Genomic DNA, 17636 nt, shown 5'->3' with positions numbered 1-17636 from the left:
GCGCACGCACTATTCCAAAAGCATATTTTGAATCAGTCCAAATATTTACGTGCTTGTCTTTACTTAACTGCAAAGCCCGAGTGAGGGCAATCAATTCAGCCTTTTGGGCAGATGTTTTAGTGGGCAATGCTTGTGCCTCTATCACTGTCTCGACAGTGGTAACTGCATACCCTGATACTCGCTTTCCTTCTTTCATAAAACTGCTGCCGTCCGTGTATAGTTCCCAATCTGGATTCTGCAAGGGAACATCCTTTAAATCAGATCTGCTTGAATAGACTTCTTCAATGGTCTGCAGGCAGTCATGTTCAGGTTTACCTTCTTCTTGTCGAGCTGAGAGGAACATGGCAGGATTAATTATGGCAGTAGTCTTTAAGGTCACATCATCTGGTTCTATTAGTACCACTTGATATTTTAGCATTCTACTAGGAGACAACCAATGTCCACCCTTCTGGTCCAATACTGTAGTTACCATGTGTGGAACATAAACAGTTATTTTCTGTCCCATGGTGAGCTTCCGAGCCTCTTGTATTAACAATACCATTGCAGCCATTGCTCTTAAACATCCGGGCCATCCCTGGCTTACTGGATCCAATTGCTTGGAAAAATATGCCACTGCTCATCTACATTCTCCCAAGCGCTGGGTTAAAACACCTAAGGCCACTGCTTGTCTTTCATAAGTGAATAGTTCAAAAGGCTTTTCTAAAATAGGCAGCCCTAAGGCTGGGGCTTTCATCAAGGCCCTTTTAAGTTGAATATATGCATTCCGACTTTCGTTTGTCCATTGCAGGGGACCTTTTGATGATTTCAGTAACTCATACAAGGGTTTTACCATTAGTCCATAATTAACAATCCATAAGTGACACCATCCCACTATTCCTAGAAAGGTTCTCAATTCCTGAACGTTTTGAGGTTCTGGAAGTTGGCAAATAGCTTCTTTCCTTTCATTGCTTAACTGTCTCTGTCCTTTCAGAATTTCAAAGCCTAAATATGTTACAGTTTCTTGTGCAATTTGAGCCTTCCCTTTTGATACTCGATAACCGCTGAGTCCGAGGAAGTTTAATAGACTAATTCTCAGTTCCAAGCATTCTTCTCGGGAGTTCCCGGCTAATAGTATGTCATCAACATATTGTAACATTACTCCATTTCTATTATTTTGCCTCCATAATTCTAACTCTTTTGCTAGTTGATTTCCAAAAATCGTTGGACTATTTTTGAATACTTGTGGTAATACTGTCCAGGTATACTGAGTCCTTCTTCCCGTCTCAGGGTTTTCCCACTCAAAGGCGAACAATTCCTGACTTCCGGAGTCAAGTGGGACGCAGAAAAAGGCATCTTTTAAATCTAAGACTGTAAACCATCCCTGATCTTCAGTGAGAGCAGTTAATAGTGTGTACGGGTTTGCTACCACTGGGTGTATATCCTGGACAATTTGATTCACTGCCCTCAGGTCCTGGACTAATCTGTAAGATTTTCCATCAGCTTTCTTAACAGGTAAAATTGGAGTATTATACTTAGATTCACATTCTCTTAATAACCCATATTCCAAAAACTTTTGTATAATAGGTACCAACCCAAGTTTAGCTTCTAATTTTAAGGGATACTGTTTCAGTCTTACCGGTGCTGATCCTGGTATAAGGTCTATCCTTACGGGTTCAGCCCTCTTTGATTTTCCGGGTATTTCTCCTGCCCAGACAACAGGAATCACTGCATCCTCAACTTCAGCCGGGATTTTTCCTTCCACCTGCTCAATTTCCTGCAATAATAATATTGAGGCTTGGACAAATTTAGATTCAGGCATTGACACTTCTACTTCTCCATTTTTGAACTTTATGTCAGCTTCTAGTTTTTCTAGTGGATCTCGGCCTATTAAAGGTTTTGGTGCACCTGGTAGATACAAAAACTGATGCGTTACCCATTGTTTTCCAATTTTAAATTTTAAGGGTTTAAAAAAAGGTTGTGTCTCTGGCTTTCCTGTCGCACCAATAATTGTCACAGTATCATATCCTAACTCATGTTTCTTCGTGTTCAAAACCAAATAGGTGGCCCCTGTATCGACCAAACATTCTATTTCAGTTTCATCTTCCCCCAGCTTAATTTTAACCAGAGGTTCTGCTGGGGAAGATTCCTCCGGTCTTCTTCAATCCCTTGCCTCTACAGCTAACACGGGAGTGTCTTGTTCCCCAAATTTCTGCAACGATGGGCACTCTCATTTCCAGTGTCCCTTTCTTTTACAATAAACACACTGTGTCTCTCCTATTGGGAACCTTGGGAATCCTCTACCACGTCCTCTTCCTTGATAACCGCCTCTAAATCCTCCCCTGGGTCCTTCTCGAGGTCCATAAGTTCCTCCTAGTACCGCAATCAGTCTAGCATTTCCCTTTTCTTTCTGCTGATCTCTGTTCCTATAAATCACCCAAGCCACATCCAGCAATTTTCCCAGATCCCTGGCATCTGCTCCTTGTAATTTCTGCAGCTTTCTTTGGATATCATCAGCAGACTGCCCGATAAACAAAGTTGCTAACTGATTCTTCCCTTCCTCTGATTCAGGATCCAGAGTGGTATACTTCCGAGCAGCTTCTTTCAGTTTGTTTAGGAAATCAGTGGGATGCTTCTTTCTATCCTGCTTAATTCTCATATAATTTTGACCAATTTATTGCTTTTGGTATAGCATTTCTTATACCATACAAACCCACCTCTGATATTGCGTTAATAACAATTTCTGCCCATTATCATTAGGGTCCCAGCCAGGATCTGCCGAGGGAAAATGATGTTCCAATTGTCCTTGTAATGTCCCTGCCGCTATTTGGGCTTCAACCTGAGTCCTTGTCGTTTTACGAATCATCTCCCTCTCTGTACTATCAAACAATACTTGCATGATAACTTCAATATCTTTCCAATCTGGATCCTGAGTTTTTATCATTTCAAAAGCACTAGCCACTCGATCGGAATCATCCCTATAACTACCGGCAGCTGCTTTCCAGTTATTTAAATCTGTAATCAAAAAAGGCACTTTCACTACAACCGGACCATCATTCCCTACTGCTTGTCTCAACGGATCTTGCAACGTGGTTCCCTGCTGATTACGAGTTCTCCTTGCCACCGGCGTGGCCCCTGCAGCATCTCTCTCTGGCTCATTGCCCAATCCACCCTCTGCCCCTAAGGGTTCAAGTTCATGGTTCTGAGGCCTCTGCCTCAACCCTGGAGCCACTAACGTCTCTAAATCCTCTTCCTGCTCATTCTGGGTCAACTTCAAACATCTCTGTCCAATACTGCATGCCGAACAACACCTCTTTAACCCTCTCCCTTTTTCTCTCTTCCACTTATCCTTTTCCAATGCCAATACCAGAGGATCAGTTGGGGCCAAATTGATTCCACACTCCTTTTGCCACTCAGGATGCTGCCTTAATGTAAAGAACATATCAGCATACAATACCTCATCCCATTTTCCTTCTCTCCTTAGAAACAGCTTTAGTTGTAACAGAGTATTATAATTCAGAGTACCATTCCTTGGCCACTTTTCTCCATCTTCTAGTTTATATAGTGGCCACCATTGATTACAATACTTAATTAGATCGTCCCTTTTTGCGACCCCACCAGGGGATCCTGCAATTTGTTTCCAATGTATTAAAATACAACCCAAAGGTGATTTCTTTAAAATCATCCACCAGTGGATGATCCGGCGGATGATCCAGCACCCATTTTATATACAGGGAATCACACAAACAAATCTTTCATACAACAACAACAATACAAATAGCTACAAACAAACACTTACAATAATAGAATCACACACAGACGAGCCTTTTGTACAGCAACAATAATACAAATAACTAATTACTATATGAAACAAATACAATAATAGACAAGTATTTGCAATAATTGTTACCACGGTTGCTCTTGATGTTTATCTTGAGCGGGGACTCTAACCCCTAGTGGGGACTCTAACCCCTAGCCCGGGTCTTATACCCAACCCTGCGGAGCTTTCGCTGCATCTGACGGGCAGGTAGCGGGGACTCTAACCCCTTTGAGTGGGGACTCTAACCCCTTCTAAAATTTCCAGAAAGAATGCCTTATTACTCACAAAGCAGTGTTCTTCGCTCAGGGGCTCTTCGGTCCGGGGATCGGGAGAAGTCCTCTCCGAGAATCCCTCGGTGCCGGCTGAGGTTCCACGATCCCAGGATCCGTCGAGGCTCAAGAGCAGTGTCCCATCTGGGTCGCCAAAACTGTTACCGTAAGTCGGCAGACAAAAAACTCTCTAAGACTCAATTTGGAGTTTTAGAAAGCAGGCATTCTTCATTGCGGCGCCAGGCGCACAGGGGATCGCTCCACCTAGTGTGCGCGCCGGGCTGCTCAACTATGGGAGTTATGTACAATCAGAATATACATATTCATTAGATTTCTAAGAAATGATTAGCATATTCGTGTTATTTCTTGGAACTCATTAACATATGCAAATGTCTTTAACGCATGCGCTCTTATGTTCATTGGTGGTCCTTCAGGGTCCTCTGGTGGTCGTCGATAGTCTTCCTCACTGTGTCCGCTAATTGAACTCAGTCTTTTCACCTAGTTGCAGTAACTGATTTCAGCATAACTTCCTTATCCATTCCACCCCTGTACACACAGCTTCAAGGATTCCTTTTATCTATGGAATGTCCAGTCTGCAGAACATTTAGTTACTTCGCTTCGACAAAGAAAACCGTATGTCTCCTTAGTATTTCGGTATCAGCCCTAGCTGTGGAGGGACCCATGCCGGAGCACCCGGGAGTGCCATGCCCGCAGCTCCGCACGGGCAGCTCTGGTGGCCTGCCCCAAATCCCAGGAGGGGACAGGGACCCCCTGCCCACTGCTTAGCACAGCATCCCTCATGCATCCAATCCCCGCTGGACCTTGCAGGGCCAGCGGTACCAGCAAGACCCATGGTGTCCCTGTGCAGCCACTGGGCCCGACTCCCCCATCGTCCCCTTGCACCCCAAATCCCCAGGGACCTCCCTAACCCCCCACCCCCCCCACCCCCAGTGGGGAAACCCACACCCAGGGCACTAGATGATCCCCAAGGAGACATCCAGATCCCAGGCACCCCCTCCCCAGAGCCTGGCTCCCCCTGCACCCCCCAGCCCAAGACCCCCCCGAAATCCCTGGTGGGGACACTCGCACACAGAATGTCCCCTTCCCTACCAGCTGGCTGCTGCCATGTGCCCACAGCCCCACAGCCATGTGCCTCCTCAACCCCCCCCTCCCCAGTGGGGACACCCCTCCCCAGGACACCCCTTTGCCAAGGCCCCATCACCCCCCTGCACCCCACTGCCCAGGACCTTCCCCAAGCCCTGGTGGGAACCCCCAGAACCCATGCAACCCTTCCTCAATCCCCGCCAACTGGGTGCTGCCAGACCTGGAGTGCCTCTTCCCTAAATCCCCCCACTGGAGAGCACCCCTCCCACCCGCACCGGGCACCGCCAGACCCGAAGCGCCCCCTCCCCAGCCCCCCTCTCTGGAGACACCGCCCCCCCCGCCCCGGGGTGCCGCCCATCCCCGTGCCGTCCAGCCGGGCGGGGAGCGGCGACAGGGGGCGCTGGCCGGCCCGGGGCGGTGCCGCCCGTGGGAGGGCGCAGGCGGCGGGGCGGGGGCGCGGCCGGGCGCAGGACCCGCGGGCGGCGGTGGCAGCGCGGCCCATGGCTCCGCGGCTGCCGCTGCTGTTGCTGCTGCCGGCGGCGCTGCTGGTGCCGGCGGGAGGGAGGCGGCGGGCGGCGACCCCCGACGGGGCGGTCGCCAACCTGACGGTGGCGGTGGTACTGCCGGAGCGCAACGTGAGCTACGCGTGGGCTTGGCCGCGTGTGGGGCCGGCGCTGAGCCTGGCGCTGGAAGCGCTGGAGCGGGGCGAGCCGCCGCTATTGCCGCGGCCCTTCTTGGTGCACATCGAGTTCATGAGCTCGGAGTTGGAGAGCGCTTGCTCCGAGTACGTGGCACCGCTCAACGCCGTGGACCTGAAGCTCTACCACGACCCCGACGTCCTTTTCGGGCCGGGCTGCGTCTACCCGGCCGCTTCCGTGGGGCGTTTCGCCTCGCACTGGCGGCTGCCGCTCATCACCGGCGGGGCGGTGGCAGCCGGCTTCAGCCCTAAACGGGAGCATTACAGCACGACGGAGCGTACCGGACCCTCGGCCCCTAAACTGGGTGCCTTCGTCTCCCACCTCCACGCCCACTTCAACTGGAGCGCCCGCGCCGTCCTCCTCTACGTGGACCGCAAGACCGACGACCGACCCTACTACTTCACCGTCGAGGGTGTCTACCAGGAGCTGCAGGACGGCAGCAACCTCACCGTATGCCACCACATTACTCCCCCGACGATGGCGGCCCCGACACCGCCGTGCACTTCATCAAGGCCAACGGGCGCGGTGCGTGGGGCGGCGCGGCGTGGGGGGACGGGTGTGGGGGGACCCCACGCGGGACAGGGCTGAGCGCCCGGGGGGGGAGCGGAGGGTGCTCCCCGCGGGGGAACCGCGCAGGGCTCGAGGAGGGGAAGGAAGCAAAATCCTCTGTGGGGTGCAGCGAGGGGACAGGGATGCAGTGGGACCCATCTGGGGCACAGCGAGGGGACAGGGACGCAGTGGGACCCATCTGGGGCACAGCGAGGGGACAGGGACGCAGTGGGACCCGTCTGGGGCACAGCAAGGGGCTGGGGGGGCAGTGGGACCTGTGTGGGGTACAACAAGGGGACGGGGACACAGTGAGACCCGTGTGGGGCAAAGCAAGAGACTAGGAGGGCAGTGGGACCCATGTGGGGCACAGCAAAGGGGCAAGAACACAGTGGGACCTTTGTGGGGCACAGCGAGGGTCTGAGGACACAGTGGGACCCGTGTGGGGCACAATGGGGGGCTGAGGACACAGTGGGACCTATGTGGGGTGCAGCAGGGGGTGAGCACAGTGGGACCCGTGTGGGGCATAGGGAGGGGTGGGCAAAGTGGGTTGTACGTAGGGTGCAGCAAGGGGTAGGCGCATTTGGTTGCAGTGGGGCTGGGGGAGCAGCGGGACCTGCACTGGTGGCCCCCAGTTGGTGGGTGCACAGGGGACAAGGCAGTCCCTGGAACCCCCGGGCCACCACAGTACCAGCAGGGGGGTCCAGGGCAGGGCGGGGGGCCATGGGGTCCCCCTGTCACCCTGTGCCAGGGGAGAGCCGGGGCAGACCCTCACCCTGGTGGGATGCATTGGTGTGAGAGGCACCGGGGCCACCCTGCCCTCTGCGTTAGCGGGATCAGGGTGTCCCCAAGAGCAGGCTGGACCCAGCCACAACTTTGGAGGCTGCGGGTGACGGTGTGAATGTGGCCACCTGAAGGGTAGCGCCGGCTGCGGTTACACGCCTGGAGCAGCCCGGTGCCAGCACACTGAGGCGGCCGTGCCCTGCTCAGGGAGAGCCCCCCCAGCCTGGCACCTGGGTGCCCCGGGCTGTGCTGGTCCCCACTGCACCCCAGGGACAGGGCTGGCGATGGCCCCACTCTGCTGATGGAGGAATAAGTCAATTTGTCGCCTTGCGAGCACCCTGGGAGAGCGGCTATATTGGGAGTGGGAGGAAATGGAGGGGCTTACGGAGGCAGCTGGAGAGCAAGGGCAGCCTGATGCTCTTTCATTATTGATGAGCGGGATATATTGATCCTGGAGCCAGCCACTCCGCGATGCTTCTTAATGGATCCTAAGATGCTGTGTCATTAAGAAGGACATCGAGCTGGGAGGAGTGGAGCCAGATGGGCCAGTGGGAGACATAGCCAAGGCTGCATGGGGCCAGGCTGGGGGCACGTGGCTGGGGCGCTTTGGGGTGCTGGACTGGATTCCCCCAGGACTGAGGCCAGTGGGGCTGGGTCCATGGGGCTGGGCATCCTATGGCGGGCTGCAGGAGCTGAGCAGCTTGTGGCTGCCTCTCTCATTTGCTTGGCCAAGGGGCTGGGATGGAGGCTCCCTGTGTGCATCGTCACCAGCCATGGGGTGTGGAGCTTCACATGGGACAGGGGCAAAGGACCATGCAGGGAAAAAGGCTAAAATCAGCGATTCACATCGTTTCCAGCTTGGTGCTGTAAATCACCCTGATGGGAATCGATCCCTCCTGGTGCAGGCAGGGGGTCATGGCTGCTGGGGGCCAGAGGAGGAGACCGGGCGTGGGCAGAGACCTGGGGGCCCTCTGAGCCGGGATGCGGGAGAGTCTGGGCCCTCTGGCCACAGCCCAGAGCTGGGGGCAGGGTGTGGGGCTGGGTGCTTGGCCCCATGGGGATGGGTGCTCAGGGCTGCGATGCTGATGTTAGATGCTTTCCTAACCCAGGGGTGTGGGGCAGGGAGCGGGGACCCTGCAAGGCTGTCCCAGGGGTGCCCACCCCTGTGTGGCATGGCATGGAGAGGGAAGCAGGAGCTTCGGTCACAGCTGCGTCCATGTCCATACCCTGCAATGACACCGCCTGTCATCCCTCTTGGCATCACCTTCCTTCTCCCAGGTGATGGGCAGAAGTTTGGTGAACCTTTCCTGGGGAAAGCCGCTTCCCTGCCGCGCTGTGGGCCCCTGAAGCTGCCGATCCCCAACATTCACAGCTCTAAAGAGCGGGTGCAGGGGGATGCGGGTGCATCGCCCCGTCCCGTGTATGGCCACCTTGTGCTTCCCGTTGCCCCTCTTGCCGGTGCCTGGGCGACATGCAGGGGCCCACATCTCTCCTGCCACTTGCAAAAGCGCTGATATAATTAGAGCTGTGGTTGAGGGAATTACCGGAGCGTCTGCCTGCAAAGCCCAGGTCCCCTGCCTGGGGAGATGGCCAGGTGCTGCTGCCGGGAGAGGAGTGCATTTGGTCCTCATCCCCGCAATCTCTGTGGGTGTGGGACGGCCGCTTGGATGGGGTGGGGGTCTCTGTGCTGCAGTGCCCTGCACTGGTGGGGCTGCCTGAAACCAGGATTCGCCCTCACTTTAGGGTTTTCTTCCATCATGCAGGGGTTGGTCGTGTCCTGCCACACCCCATCTGCATGCTCAGGGTCCTGCCCATCCCCTGGGGCCATGCACTCTGCTTCCTGCATCACGGGTACCCCCTAAATAAATGCCTGGGGACTGCGTGCACCTCAGCCTTACAGGACCCCATTTCCCTTGTCCTCAGTGATGCTGAGGCTGCTTTTGGCCATTCGCCGACCCCCGGGGGGGGGGGGGGTGAGCAGGCAGGGGTGCTGCTGGCCAGGCAGGAGGCTGCCAGCTGGAGGCAGCTGCCAGCATCATGGAGAGCCCTGAGCATTGACCCTTCCCTTCTGCATAGCTCCTGCAACCTGACCCTGGGGAGCCATCGAGGCACCGTCCCCCCCCTGCTCAGTGGCCTTTGACCAGGTGGGGTTTTGCTGCTGCCACCACGGGGGCTGGCTGCCCAGGGTGTCCCACCATCTGCCACCAGCTGTTGTGGCTCCCCAGCCCATGCGGTGCTGCATGGCAGCGCAAGGCAGCGGCCTTTTCCTGGTGCCTGCGCTGGGATGGGGAGGGTCCCACGCTGCATCCCCACGGGGAGACCCTCAGCCTCTATGTGCTGGGGAGATGCTGGGCTGCCTGTCCCGGCAGAGCGATTTGAGGAGTGGGAGATGGCACATTTCTGAGTGCAGGACCGGCGAAGTGGGGAAGCAGAGAGTGTTTATTTGAGGTATTGCAGCACTCGGAGAGAAACCATTTCTGACCCTGAAATGGGCTTTTGCTCATGCACAGCCCAAGCTGCCGCAATTTCCCTCTCCCCCGTGCCCAGGAGCAGCTCCCCATGTTGCTGTGGGGTTCCCTTGCCCAGGGTGGCTGCACTGGGTTTCTTCTCCCACCCATGGGCTGCCTTGCTGTCCCCACGGGTGACCCCCTGCCAGCCTTGCTGCCTGCATGGCCGGGTGCCTGCTGGCAGCAGGGACCCCATCCCAGGGTGCAGGGACCCCATCCTGGGGCGCTGGGCTTCCTTGCTTTTCCCAGCCCTCCCTGTGCTCCGGATCCGGCTGAGGTGCTGGGTCTCATGCAGAAGGGCTGCGTGCCAGGGCCAGCGCCCAAGTGTGACTTTTCTCCAGCACCCGCCGCTGCTGCCTCCTCTGTTGCTCAATCCTCGGTTCCCAGCCAGGCTGGCTGGAGCAGGGGCCCTGGTTTTCTGGGGGGAGGCGATGTCAGGATCCTCCACAAGGGTGAGGAGGGCCCCTGCTCGGGGGGGTTTTGGACACTCTCGGGCGCCTGTCCCCACAGCCCACAGTGCCCCGTGCAAGCCCCTCGTGCCCCCCACACAGTGCCCAGGTGGGCATCCCATCGGAGCTGGCTGAGCCCCCAGCAGTGGGTGGGGGCATGCGGGGCAGCTGGCTGGGGCCTGGGCACCCCCTTGCCACGTGGGTCACACCAGCAAGATGCTCTGTTTCCAATTAGCGCCAGTGGCCGCTGAAGGTACTGGAATCCGGGAACCTGCACATTCCTGCCACACGGCTGGCCGGCCGCGAACCCAAACATGGGTTTGTCCTGTTCCCCAGCCCTGGTTCCCCAGGAGCCTCTGGCACATGGCCCTGACACGTCTCCCAGCCCCCAGGTCCCCTGGTTGGGGCTGGTGGGGAGCAGCCAGGGAGCTGATGCCGGGGAAGGCATCCCCTGGGTGGCTTTTGCTGGAGCAGGGTGTGCATGGGTGCCAGAGTGGTGTGTGGGGTCTGTGCATGGGCACACACGGGGTGTCTGCCCCATATTTTGGAGCGTTCTCCTTTTGGCCCCTTCAGCCCAAGGTGGCTGATGGGGCAAGAGTGGGTCAGGGCCAGTGAGGGCGATGGGGCCAAGCAGGCTCTGTGGCCGTGAGGCACATGGCATGAGAAGGTGGTGAGCCGAGCCCTGCCCCATGTCTGCTCCATTCTCCGCTCCCTGCAGCCACCGAGCATGCCCCCGGGATTGCTCTGCCCCATTGCCCCGAGGGAAAGCATCCCACCCTGCGCCTGGCCGGGGTGCCCCGGGGTGGGATGGCATTGCCCCCCTGACACCCTGCATCTCACCAGCAGTGGTGTATCTCTGCGGGCCGCTGGAGATGCTGCACCAGATCATGCAGCTGGCACAGCAGGAGAACCTTGCCAACGGCGACTACGTCTTCTTCTACCTGGACGTCTTCAGGGAGAGCCTGCTGGGCGACTCTGCCCGTGACCCCTTCAAGCCCTGGCAGTGGAGCCCAGGCCAGGACTTGGGGCTGCGCGAGGCTTTCCAGGTGAGCTGCGCCCACCTGCCTGGGGACGGGGACCTCCCCAGCCTGGCCCCAGTGTGTGAACTGAGGTGCTGTGCTCGGTTGCAGATGGTACTGGTGATCACCTACCACGAGCCCCAAAACCCCGAGTACCAGCACTTCCAAACCCAGCTCATCCTGCGAGCCAAGCAGAAATTTGGGGTGCAGCTCAACTACTCCCTGGTGAGCGAGTCCCCCTGCATGATGAGGTGGTGGGGACCCTCCCCATGGGGCTGTGGCACCTCACCAGGGTGCAGAGGGTGGGACATGGCCACAGGTAATGCCAGAGGGTCCATCCCTGGTGGGAACAGCCACAGGCAGTGCCATCCCCGCAGGGTGCGTGCACGGCCCCAGTGTGGGGTTATGGGGCCGTGGGTGCCCCCATGCACGTGGCCGCGAGTGCACTGAGATACCCCCCGTCAGATGAACCTGGTGGCGGGGTGTTTCTATGACGGGATGCTGCTGTACGCCATGGTGCTGAACGAGACCCTGCGGGAGGGCGGCTCCAAGAAAAATGCCACCCACATCATCGAGAAGATGCGGGACCGCAAGTTCCAGGGTAACAGTGGGACAAGGGCAGCTGGGACAGGGGTGCTACAGTGGCAGTGGGATGTGGTCCTCATCCCACCTGCGTCTCACTTCTCCCGCAGGGGTGACGGGGCTGGTGAGCATGGACAACAACAATGACCGGGACACCAACTTCAACCTATGGGCCATGGGTGACCCCAAGAGTGGGCAGTATGAGGTGGGGGCTGGCACCGGGATCCTGCTGGCAGCTGGGGCTGGGGGCTGGTGGGGTGCGTGGGCTCAGCTCTCTCTGCCGTAGGTGGTGGGACACTACTCAGGTGTGGAGAAGCAGATTCACTGGCTGGGCCGACCCATCCCCTGGGTGAAAGGGCCCCCCCCCTTGGACAACCCGCCCTGCGTCTTCGATGTGAATGACCCCTCCTGTGATAAAAGTGGGTGTACTGGGTCCCCATGTCCCTCGGTCCCCAGCACCCTTCCCTGCGGGTGCATGGGAACCCAGTGCCCATGGCCAGCCAGGCCATGCTGACAGCCCCTCCTGCCTGCAGCCCCCCTCTCCATGCTGGCCATTGTAGCTTTGGGCACTGGCCTCACCTTCGTCGTGTTCGGCATCTCCAGCTTCCTCATCTTCAGGTCAGTTGGGGCTGGGGGAGCCTCTGCCTGGGCACCGGGCACCCCTCAGCCTGGCGGGGGAGCGGGCAGGACAGGGGCCTGCAGGGGCCTGACCCCCATGCACCCCCCAGGAAGCTGATGCTGGAGAAGGAGCTTGCCAGCATGCTCTGGAGGATCCACTGGGACGAGCTGCAATTTGGGAGCCCCAAGCAGTACCACAAGGCAGCGGGCAGCAGGCTCACCCTGTCCCTGGTGAGAGCTGCCAGTCCTGGGGCACCACCCTCCTCCTGACCCTGTGCCACCCTCCCTCCCTGCACAACACTCCTCCCTTACAGGGCTGCATCATGTCAATCCCCTACACGGCCCTCTATCCCCTACAGAGCTGCAGCCCCATTGCATCCATCCCCTACACAGCCCTCCCTCCCTACATAGCTCTCCATCCCCTATAAAGCCACATTTAATCCATCCCCTACACAGCCCTGAATCCTCTACAGAGCACCAGACCTCATCCATCCTCTATGCAGCCCTCTGTCCCCTATGCAGCCCTCCATCCCTTACAGAGCCACATCTCATCCTGCCCCTGTGCAGCCCTCCATCCCCTGCAGCGCACCATACCTCATCCTATAGACTTCACCCTCCCTACAGAGCGTGCAGAGCTTGTGCTGACCCTTCAGAGCTTGTCCTGCACCATCCCCTGTACACCCCTGGGTGTCCCTGCCCGCCTCCATTGGTGCCTGTCATCCCCTGCCCCAGGGTCCCCATCCCTAACCCCCTCCTTCCCTGCAGCGCGGCTCCAGCTACGGCTCCCTGATGACCACCCATGGCAAGTACCAGATCTTTGCCAACACCGGCCACTTCAAGGTCAGTGTGGCAGGTGGGGAGCTGAGCCCTCCCCCCAAACCCCCCCAGCCCTGCTGGAGTGCTCCCCCTTGGCTGCACCCCCACCCTGCAGGATGCCAGCACCTTCCTTCCCTCCCCAAATATGCCCAGCAGGCACTGACCTCTTCTCCCTCCCTGGCACCCCAGGGCAACATGGTGGCCATCAAGCACATCAGCAAGAAGCGCATTGAGCTGACACGGCAGGTGCTTTTTGAGCTGAAACACATAGGTTTGGGGTCTGGGCCAGGGTGGGCACCCTGCTTGGGGATTCAGGGGCCGGTCCTGGCAGTGAGGGGGGGCTGGTGGGAGCAGCAGCACATTCCCCCCCCCCCCCCGACCTCAGCACCATCTGGGCTCCGCTTCCACCTCCAGATGCGGGACATCCAGTTCAACCACCTGACCCGCTTCATCGGGGCGTGCATCGACCCCCCCAACATCTGCATCATCACCGAGTACTGCCCGTGGGGCAGCCTGCAGGTGGGGGGGGGCACCGGGGGTGACACTTAGACACTCCTGGTGACCTGGCTGGGCTGGGTGTTGAGGACAGGGCTGTAGATGCTGGTGGCCACCCAAGCCCCACGAGACTCACGGCAGAGCTGTCCAAACAGGCATCAGAGGCCGGTGGAGGGGAGGGGGTGGGTGCTGCAGAGTGCCCCGTGGCTGGGTGCTTGGTGAGGCTGGTGCCAGTAATGCTGTCCTGGGCGGTCGGTGGGGCCCGCTCAATGTGCTGCCCCAGGATGTCCTAGAGAATGAGAGCATCAACCTGGACTGGATGTTTCGCTACTCCCTCATCAACAACATCATCAAGGTACCCAAGCGAGGGGCTGGAGGGGGGGGTGTCTGGGGGGGTGCCAGCTTCACCATGTCCATCTGTCCCATCGGTCCCAGGGAATGGCCTTCCTGCACAACAGCATCATTGGCCACCATGGCAGCCTCAAGTCGTCCAACTGCGCGGTGGACAGCCGCTTCGTGCTAAAGATCACTGACTACGGGCTGGCCAGCTTCCGCTCGCCCTGCGATGGCGAGGACACACATGCCCTCTATGCCAGTGAGTGCCCGTTGATGGGGACTGGGGGGACGGGATGGCCCTGCCTCACCACCCCATGGCCGTGTCCCACCAGAGAAGCTGTGGAAGGCCCCGGAGCTGCTGCAGAAGGGGCGCCTGCCCATCCCAGGCATGCAGAAAGCTGACATCTACAGCTTTGGCATCATCATGCAGGAGGTCGCCCTGCATAATGGCCCCTTCTACATTGAGGGCATGGACCTGAGCCCCAAAGGTGGGTTGGGGGGGCGTGGGGTGGTCCTGTCCCCGCCGGGGGGGGGTCCAGTGTTCACTGTCAGCCATCCCCTGGCAGAGATTGTGCAGAAGGTGCGGAACAGCCAGAAGCCCTTCTTCCGCCCCTCCATCGACATTGGGGTGCACAGCGAGGAGCTGGCGGTGCTGATGGAGCGCTGCTGGGCGCAGGAGCTGGCCGAGCGCCCCAACTTCAGCCAGATCAAGATCTTCATCTGTAGATTCAACAAGTGGGTGGCTGGCAAGCAGGGAAGGTGGCTCTGGGTGGGAGTGGGGACAGCCATGGGGGGATTGGGGGGCACCTCTACCCGCCCGCAGTGCCAGCTGCCTGCGCCCCAGCAGGGAGGGCAGCACCAGCATCCTGGACAACCTGCTGTCACGCATGGAGCAGTATGCCAACAACCTGGAGAAGCTGGTGGAGGAGCGGACGCAGGCCTACCTGGAGGAGAAGCGCAAGGCAGAGAACCTCCTCTACCAGATCCTGCCCCAGTGAGAGGGGGAGAGATGGGAGCGTATGGGGCTGGGGGTTGGCAAGGGGTCAGCATGCACCCGCCGCTGTGCAAGCATGGGGTCCCTTGCCAGCTCTCCGTGCTGGTGTAGGGCAAGGGGGGGCAGGGGGAACAAGGGGTGCAGGGTTTGGGGAGGAAGGGAGCCCACCACCGTCTCCCCCTGTCCTTGCCAGCTCCGTGGCGGAGCAGTTGAAGCGTGGGGAGACGGTGCGAGCTGAGACTTTCGACAGTGTCACCATCTACTTCAGTGACATTGTGGGCTTCACTGCCCTCTCAGCGGAGAGCACCCCCATGCAGGTGAGAGCAGGGCTCGGGGGGGCTCATACCCTGGCAGTGCTGTCCCCAGGGCTGGGGGGATGTGCCCGCTCCCAGTCCCACATACCCCTTTGCTCCTTCCAGGTTGTGACACTGCTGAATGATCTCTACACTTGCTTTGATGCCATCATCAACAACTTTGATGTCTACAAGGTGGGGGGGGGGGTGAGCAAGCACAGCCCCCTGAAGTGAGGTGGGTAGTGGGGAGCCCGGGGTGTACTCACTCCCCCTGACCCTGCAGGTGGAGACCACTGGGGATGCCTACATGGTGGTGTCAGGGCTGCTGGTGCACAATGGGAAGCTGCATGCCCGCGAGATCATCCGCATGGCCCTGGCCCTGCTCAAGGCCATCAAAACCTTCAAGATCTGTCACCGGCCCAACAACCAGCTCTGCCTGCGCATTGGCGTACACACTGGTGAGCCCCTGCACTGGCCGGCACTGCGGCTGGGGGGTGCTCGCCTGCCCTGTAGCAGCCCCGGGCATCTCTGTGCCTGCAGGTCCTGTGTGCGCCGGAGTTGTGGGTCTGAAGATGCCGTGGTACTGCCTGTTCGGGGACACGGTGAACACCGCATCCCGCATGGAATCCAATGGCCAGGGTGAGCCGTGGGGCTGGCAGCCGGGATCCGGTGCCGCAGATCGTGCCTCACTCCCAGACCCAGCCATGTCCCTTTTGCCCCTCTGTGCCACCCAGCCCTGAAGATCCACGTCTCCTCCACCACCAAGGAAGTCCTGGATGAGCTTGGCTTCTTCGAGCCGGAGCTGCGTGGGGATGTGGAGATGAAGGTGAGGGTGCAGGGACCCCGGCGGGGTGCCAGCCCTTCCTGCCACAAGGGCATGCACTGGGTGGATGGGTCGGGGATGGGACCCTCTGTCCCCCTCGGTGCTGGGGATGGCACCTGAGGGGCAGCACTGGGGGCTGGGGAGGGTCTCACCGCCCCCCTCTGCCCCCCAGGGCAAGGGGAAGATGCAGACGTACTGGCTGCTGGGTGAGAGGAAGGACCCCAAAGTCATTTGAGCCCGGTGGCGGAGCCCCCAACCTCAATGGGCCGCCACGCTTCCCAGCACCTGGCCCCCCCAGGAAGCACCAGAGCCCCCTGCCACTGCAGACCACCACCACCACCACCGCAGCCCCCCTGCTTCAGCAGGGCTTGGGTGGGCCAGTGGCTATGGCACCCCCTGGCCCCTCCATCGGCACCAGCAAAGCCCACCTCCCTCCGCAGCCTCCACCAGAGGGGGGAACCAGCCCCGATCCAGCCTGGGGGACCCCATATCTCCCCACCCTCTGGGCTCTTTGCCCCCCCTGCCCTCTCCCCTGTGGCTCAGCTGGCTCTGAGCCGCTCTCGGGGCCTGGCTGCCCCGCAGGGCACTTTGTGGTCTCTTTTCGGTACCTGGCCCCTGGCAGAAGTTGCGCCCACATCACCCCCTCCCGGGGGGGAAACAGGGGCTCCTGCTGGGACTGGCCCCTCAGCCAGAGCAGGGCAGGCTTCAATGCCACGGCTCCCCCCCACCCCAATCTCCCCCTCCCCTGTATATAGCCCCACGGGGTCATGCAAATACACCCCCCCAGGAGTCGCTGCAAACTATTTTGTTGAAATAATACAAACTTCCCCAAACCCCTCCATCCCCTGACCTCTGCTCTGCTCTGCCCCGGAGCACCAAGCAGGGTGGGGGGCTGGGGGAGACCCCAACATTGAGCTCAGTCTGGGCTGGGAACGGCTGCCCGGAGCATCCTGGAAGCATTGTACCCCGGGGGTCTGGCCATGGTGTGGGGCAGGGGTCTGGGCGGGCGCGGGGAGCCAGGACAGGGCAGCTGCGGCACAGTGTCAGCTGGTGAGGGCTTGGGGCGGTTCTGGGAAGGCAGAGCCACCGCGGCGGGGTTTGATTTGGCACAAGGGCTGCGGTGTGTTCCTCTGAGCTCATGCTCTGGCCATGCCACTGCTGCCTCTTACTGGAACCCACCTGTGCCTGGGGACAGGGACGGGGGCTGCATGTCACTCACTGCAGGTGCTGGGAGAGGGCATGGCCCCTGATGGGGCCATGCCAGGACTCTCCCTCCATGCCCAAGGAGGGTTGGGACCATGCCATGCCCTGAGGGGCAGATGGGGAAGCAGTGGGGCTGCCCCCACGTTTTGGAGCAGCAGTGACTCGCAGAAGGGCTGAAGGGTGTCCCCACACCTGCACTGCATGGCCCCATGGGGCTCGGGGTGCCCGGGACATGGGGTTCCCCCTCTAAATGCCCAGCCTGAGGATGCCCTGGGGTGACGGGGATGCTGGGACCACCTGTGCCC

General features: G+C 59.2%; 1 protein-coding gene across 1 annotated transcript; it reads left to right on the top strand.

Annotated features, from left to right (window-relative positions):
- Positions 1-5669: 5669 nt before the first annotated feature.
- On the top strand, positions 5670-16363 carry LOC143171925 (atrial natriuretic peptide receptor 2-like). Its single transcript, XM_076361109.1, is given in 23 exon segments — positions 5670-6327; positions 6330-6392; positions 10999-11198; positions 11283-11396; positions 11637-11772; positions 11864-11958; positions 12040-12172; positions 12287-12371; positions 12482-12602; positions 13137-13211; positions 13377-13454; positions 13602-13706; positions 13966-14037; positions 14118-14277; positions 14351-14506; positions 14585-14753; positions 14866-15012; positions 15206-15329; positions 15432-15500; positions 15589-15763; positions 15846-15944; positions 16040-16131; positions 16301-16363. Coding segments are annotated over 23 exon segments (3189 nt in total).
- The last annotated feature ends 1273 nt before the right edge of the window (positions 16364-17636 follow it).

Source organism: Aptenodytes patagonicus, chromosome W (genome assembly GCF_965638725.1).
Source record: "Aptenodytes patagonicus chromosome W, bAptPat1.pri.cur, whole genome shotgun sequence".
NCBI classification, from domain to species: domain Eukaryota; kingdom Metazoa; phylum Chordata; class Aves; order Sphenisciformes; family Spheniscidae; genus Aptenodytes; species Aptenodytes patagonicus.
The sequence above is the reverse complement of the archived record's forward strand: the minus strand, read 5'-3'. Positions and strand labels throughout refer to the sequence as shown.